General features: G+C 52.2%; 1 protein-coding gene across 1 annotated transcript in view; it reads right to left on the bottom strand.

Annotated features, from left to right (window-relative positions):
* The window catches only part of LOC124487616 (collagen alpha-1(XXIV) chain), a 56,819-nt gene that overhangs the window by 42,120 nt on the left and 7,808 nt on the right, over positions 1 to 6,891 (bottom strand). The window contains 2 exon segments of the mRNA XM_047050043.1: positions 2,824 to 4,072; positions 4,074 to 4,146. Of these exon segments, the coding sequence (XP_046905999.1) occupies positions 2,824 to 4,072; positions 4,074 to 4,146 (1,322 nt within the window).

Raw genomic sequence — 6,891 nt, 5'->3', positions numbered from 1 at the left:
GAGCGAACAGATTCGCTCTGAGGAGGCCGGATCACGTTCCATCCCCCTGCATGCGCCCGGAGCTACAAGCCCTCCGGTCAGTTCTGGAAGAACAGGAACGTCGGGAACACGGGAGAAGACAGGGGCAACAGGAAACACATGGAACGGTTCCACTTCATGTTCAGTTGGGCTCAAGATGTACAAGAGTCCGAGGGAAAGCCCCACATATTCCAGAGATGAGACAACCGTCTTGGTAGAAGACTCAAAGACTCGCATGCTCAGCACCTGTATGTGTCTGGACAAAAAGTTCAAATCAGCAAGTCTGCAATGTCTGAAAGCTCATGTGGGTCCATACCAAGCCAAAAGTCAATCAAGAGGCAGTCGACAGCAGGATACGGCCACCTTTTAGCCAACACGTCCGACAGATAACCACTCCATACAAGTTCTTCCTAAAACCTGATGCCATTGTGTCCTGCACTTGACATCACCACTTGGTAACGCATGAGAAAGGATTGATCGAGTTATGGACTGTGGAGGGAGCCTACTATTCTCCTCTTTCAAAGCCAACAATATAAAACGCCATATGTGGTGTAAAGCCAGTTCGGTGGCTTGTGGCTTCATCCCACGTCCAATAAGCACCGATGAGGAATGAGAACTTCGTGTCTTTCCACAAACAAGTCCTCCGAAAAGCCAAAGCCGTTCGACGTATAACGTACTGTAGGAGGAGGGGCCCCGCGGGCCACCGTTTCTTGTTTACACACGAAGCATGATTGGAAACTGGAGGATGTTCAAACTGATTTGGCCCCCGTCGTGTTTCCTGCGACAGGCCCCTTTCCAAATAAAACAAACAACCCAGAATATCACTGGAGCGTCAAACAGGATGAAGATTGGAGGAGTCTGTGGGAAGGTTATGCCTCCGTCATGGACACGCCGTCGCTATGGTACCTACGAACATGCGGCCTGCAGCCTCAGAGGCGGAAGTCAGCCAATCACGGCGATACATAATCTGTCTTGAGAAGAAGCAACGGATGTCAATGTTAGCATACTCTTTTCATGAGACTTCCATGCAAATTCTTTTGTTCGAATTCTTTTCAACAAGCTCAGTGATGGAACGTAGCCCCGCTTGCCAGGTGTGTTTTGTGACGCCTGTCGGGTTCATCCACGTCTTCCCTCGTTTCTAACGTGTGACTTTACTTCATGGTCAACCTGGAGGGAACGGTGTGTATCTGTGTATGTCCACGTGTGTGTGTGTGCACGCTCGCTTGCGTGTCTGCTGTATGCATTTGGGTCAGCGTGTTCATGCGTGCATGTGTTTACGTTTGTCTGTGCGCGCACGTGTGCATGTTGTCCACGCCCGCTTCAGTGTACACAGTAGTGTGTGTGTTTTTTCCACACGTGTTGATACAGTGTGTATGTATGTGTATGTGTGTGTGTGTGATGTTATCATGAGGTAAGACCTGCACCCCCCCCCCCCCCCTGCGCTGGTCTCCCAGACAGATGTGAGCTCCTCAGCTCCACTCCTACACACAGCCTGATGGAAACAGTGAACACACCACCGCCTTCGCCACAGCAACAAGGCCAAGAGACACCACTGCACCCTTTAGCGACTCTTCACATGCTTGCTGTCGATCCAGGATAGCGCACCCTCATCTTCAAAGATGGCCACGCCTGACACATATCAATAGCAATGCTTCTCCATAACTAATATCGTTGTTTGATTACATTGTGGGATACTGGAATGAATTGTGTGCAGACACTTGTTTTCCTCAGTATTTTGTCTAGCATTCAATACTTAAAAATGTGTATATAACCTTGGTGTTTTCCGATATCACATTCTGACCCATTGACCCTGAACTGACCCCATCAGGACAGGGAGTCAGAGTACTTTCGGAGAAAACTAACGACCAGTTGCTGCTAATATGGTGCCTACCAGAAAAACTGAAATCCAGTCAAATAACGTTTTAGTTTTTCAAACTAGAACATTATCCAATTAACAAATTGGTTAATCTTCACCATTTTCTACAGGTCGGTGAGTACCTTGTACCACATGCAAAGCGAGGTGTTTAAGTCAAGTTGAGCAGCTATGCGTCGCCTTGGAAACCTGTGAAACAACAGAGTCCCTAGCGTGGAGAAGCTGACGGCAGCAGCGGAAACGCTATGGAAAGGCTAAGGAAAGGCTATGGAAAGGCTATGGAAACGCTATGGAAACTCTGCTGGATCTATCGACACATGTAGCATCAGCACACGTACATTCTGAAGGCCTGAGGTGGGGCGGATCGTCAGCGAGGGGGAACATTTGACCGCGACATCGAGATCGGACGCCATAATAGAATGGATCCCTTGTTCTCACTTTGGAGACGCGCGCGCGAAAAAAACCCCTCAAACAAACGAAAAGAAACAAAAAAAACTAATGAGATCGGATGACGTCGCCGTTTGATGCTTTCTCTGTGCTCGGTCGCTAGTCCAAGGATGAGAGACCCAACCCCCCTCTCCCCCTCCCCACCTCAGAGAGCTGGCAGTATTTCAAATATGACGTGTTATTTTAACCACCTGTTGATACATGAAAATCTAAAACGAGAAGAAAAAAAAAGATAAAACGATTGGACACGCCACCCTTTCGCTCTCTAAATCAATGCACGGGCTCTGCCAAAATATGTTCTTCCACATTGAGACAGCGCCAAATGTGATGCGGGGAGGCACTCAAAAGCCTAATGGTCATAAATTAGGGGCGTTTGCCTTGCATTGTAATTTGCCGCGCGTCTTCGCTCGGACTTGTCTCGGAAACCTGACGCTAACATTCTCCCCATCTGCGATCGTGAGCATTCAGAAAACAAAGATACCTACCGTAGGCCCCGGATCTCCTTTGGGCCCGTGTAAAGCGCCGTCGTAGTCGTAGAAGTATTCGGGCTCCTCGTATCCGTAGTCGTAGCTTCCCATGTCGACGTCGTAGCTCCCGTCCGCGCCGTGTTCCTCGGAGGTGTCCACCTGGTTCTCCCGGTACAGCGTGGTGCCATTGGTCCTCAGCTGGTTCTCCAGGAGAAGGTCTGTGGGCCGGGGCAGAGAGACCCGGGGCCTCGAATTGTTCCTCAGGCCCTCCTTCAAGAAGCTCTGCCTGACGGGGGGTACCGGAGCCGGGGTGGGGTCGGTGGCTGCCCCGGGTGTCCTCTTCTCCCGTTCCTCTTCCTCCGTGCTGTTCTCGGCCTGGGGGTCATGCTGTCTGCTGCCCCCTGCTGGGGCGGGGGTACTCCTGCGGGCGATGCCCAGAGCAGCGAGCCCAGTGAGGGTGCCTGTGTGGGGGGTGTCGGGGTCTAGCCTGGGGGTGAGGGTGGAGGCTTGGGCGAGATGCTCCAGCAAGGAGCTCTGGGTCCCGAGCCCCAGGGGAGCTTGCTCAGAGGAGCCCGGGATTCGGTGCTGCGGTCGGGCACCCTCGGTGGAAAGGCCGGGAGACGTTCCGGCCCCGGTGGGGGTCTGGCGGTTTCGGGAGGCGGGCACCGTGCCAGACTCCACGGAGGGGGCGGAGGAGGGGGTTAGGGGTGGCGGGGGCGATCGGAAAGTGTCTGCCAACCTGCACTGTTTTTTTAGGTAGTCGCAGTAGCGGGAGGCGGCGCGGGCCGAGGGGTAGATGTCCAGCTGGCATATGCGGCCCTGGAACGGGCTGGATTTGGAGTTCATCCTCCCCAGGGTGAGCACACCTCCGGATCCCAGCGTCGGGGCCCGGGTGAGGGTCTGTTCCCGCCGGTGCTCCGCCCCGCAGTCGGCATAGAAGGACACGGAGCGCGGACGCACGCCCAGGGCGAAGGCGTGCGGGCGCCCGTCCCGGGGGCGGTGGGCGAAGTAGACGGAGGTCTTTTCGCCCGTGTAGACCACCACCTTGTTGGGCAGCAGCTGGACGCCGAACTGCAGCCTGTCCCGGCCGTCGCGCACGCTGAGGAGGAAAGCATTGTCCGCTCGCCAGGAGCTGAGGCTCACCACGACGGAAAACTCCTCGCCGATCTCCGGCGGGAACAGGCCCGCCGCGGGGGCTTCGATGTGGGCGTCCGGATCAAGGGTGACCCCGGCTCCCGGGGGAGGCCCAGTCAGACGGGAGGGGGGGGGGAGGAGAGCTGGTCCCGGAGGGAGGGGCCTCTCTGCTGTCCGTCAGGCCCAACCGATGGAGGAGATCGACACCTGAGAGGAACAGGAGGAGGGAGGGAGGGGGGGGGACGGGGACTGTGAGACAGCTGCTTAGGTTCAGACTCATACACACATTCTCACAATCTCTCTCTCACACACACACACACACACACACACACATGGATTCTTATACACAGTCTCACACACACACACACACACACACACACACACACACACACACACACCACCTTCCAGGACACACATTGAGGACACATTAAGCTCCCAGGAGAGAAGGAGGGATGCCAAATGTTTTAAACAGAAAGAAACGCGGAGAGTGGTCGCCGTGGGGAACGGAAAGGGGGGGGAGGGAGGTATCGCGTGGAGGAGAAGAGGAGAAGAAACAGAGAACACAAGGTGGTCCAAGGTCTGCCCAAGGCTCGGCCGCGCTGCAACAGATTACCCACAATGCAAGAGAGGACGAGCGAGGCCAGCTGGGGTCCAGATGAGAGTGGGGAGTCACTGAGAGCCGGTGCAGCACTGTACTACGGCAACCCACGCCACAGCCTGTTTGAATCAATCTGCCACCAGAGATTCATGATATCTACTTTTCCAAAACAGCTGAGTCATGATTCCTCCTCCCCCCCCCCTTAATCCCAGGTGATTACTCAGAATATGTCAAGATTGTTGATGCTGAGGTACAGCAGATGAGTTTAAAAGACAGTCAGCGAGGGAGGGATTTGTCAAGGCTTGGCAGGTTTGGGCTGAGGGTATAACAGGTAAAAGCTCCACACACTGCCAATGTAATGTCCAAAACACACGGCTACATGCAATACTTTAGGACAACTGAGAAAAAACAACATTTTTTATAGAAATGAAAAATAAACTGTATAAGGAAAATAATGAATGGATAGATGGATGGCGAGAGAGAGAGAGAAAGACAGAGTTAGAAGGAGAGATGGAGGGGGATGGAGGGGTCCTCAGAGGCACAGAAAAAGGCAGAAAGAGGCAGAAAGAAGTAGAAAAAGGCAGAAAGAGGCAGAAAGAGGCAGCGGCGGCGTGGGATCCGGGGAAGCAGGAGAGCTTTTCAAAGCCGAGCGGAGTCTCGAGAGGAGGCGATGGAAGGTATTTTCATGGCTATTCCAGAGACGCTCGCTTCCTTTGAAAACGACCAGGCGTCCGTGCATGGGGAGCTTCCTCCCAAACACTGGGGCTTGTTGATGTAGAGGAACAGGAGGCGTACGCACTGAACGGCCTCCCTTCACTGTCTCAGTGCGGTCCTCTGTTTGGAGCAAAGGCTTGCGTGGTGCTCGGTTAGTCTCAGGTTCAATGTGATTGTAAAAATAACGAAAAAAAAAGGAGTCAGATGGCAGAGTGGTTAGAGAATCGGGCTAATAATCAGAAGGTTGCAGGTTCGATTCCGGTCCGTGCCAATGATGTAATGTCAAGGCACTTCACCCTACTTGCCTCGGGGGAATGTCCCTGTACTTACACTGTAGTTCACTCTGGATGAAAGCGTCTACTAAATGTAAAAAACACGAAACGAAACAATTTCACCGGTGTTCAATAACCGTCAAGAAAGCAGGAAAAGACATTGGAACATCAAAGCGGTGACAAAGCTATTTTTGCCGAGCAGCACATGTATGACCTCGCGACCTTTCACCTCGGTGGCGGGTCACATGGAACAGCCAATAACTTATTTAGAAAACCTTGGTATAAATGTTGACAGCAGTAATGCGGGGGGGGGGGGGAGGCTACCAGATGGGAGTTCTGAGTTACCTTTATGCCCTTGAACGTTTTCATATGGAACTACTTAGGAGAAAACATTATGGTCTTCACGGAACACGGAAGGTGCTCTATAATTACAAGGAAGATCCAAGAGCGAGACGCCAGGGATCACTATCTTGAACCTGAACTCCCTGCAAATGGATTGAGGTCTCAACATACGTTTATATTGATGAATGGCATGAAATGATGGGGCATTAGGAGAGGGGCAGGGTTAAAGAGAGGGAGACAAAGAGAAACGAGAGACAGAGAGATAAAGAGAGAAGATAAAGACAGAGAGGAAGAAGATAGACAGAGACAAACAGACAGAGAGAAGATAGAAACAGAGAGAGAGAACATAGAGAGAGATAAAGAGAGAAGATAGACAAACAGGGAGAGACAGAGAGAGAGAGAGAGAGACAGAGAGATAAAGAGAGAGAGAGAAGATAGAGAGACAGAGAGAGAAGATAGAGAGAGAGATAAAGAGAGAGAGAGCAACAGAGAGAGAGAAAAGAGAAAGAGAGAGAGCAACAGAGAGAGAGAAAAAAGAGAGAGAAGATAGAGCAACAGAGAGAGAGAAAAGAGAAAGAGAGAGAGCAACATAGAGAGAGAAAAGAGAGAGAGAGTAACAGACAGACAGAGAGCGAGAGAGCGAGATTGAGCGAGAGAGAGCAAGAGAGAAAAGAGAGAGAAAAGAGAGAGAGAGAGATTGTGCCCTGTATCCATGTGGTGTTCCGTGGGCTCCTGACGCCCGGGGAGGATCTGCAGAGGATCTGAGAGCGCAAAGAGACGTCCTTGACATTCTTTGCCCGGGGTAACGTCAGCCTGGATTCCAATTAACCTGTCTCATATGCGAGGACAGGCTGCTTCAGCCATCACTGTGCATTCCTCCTCCCCTGCTTATGATGGATTGATCCTGCATGGAGTGGCTCCCACAATGATATATATGAGGTGGAGGGGACAGTACCAACTGTGATATAGGGGTGACCCTGACAGGGTTTAGATTGAGGTGAACCTGTGCTCTGTGGTTCGGCTGTG

Source organism: Hypomesus transpacificus, chromosome 26 (genome assembly GCF_021917145.1).
Source record: "Hypomesus transpacificus isolate Combined female chromosome 26, fHypTra1, whole genome shotgun sequence".
Classification (NCBI taxonomy): domain Eukaryota; kingdom Metazoa; phylum Chordata; class Actinopteri; order Osmeriformes; family Osmeridae; genus Hypomesus; species Hypomesus transpacificus.
Note: the sequence above shows the minus strand (reverse complement) of the source record. Positions and strands in the feature narration are given on the sequence as shown.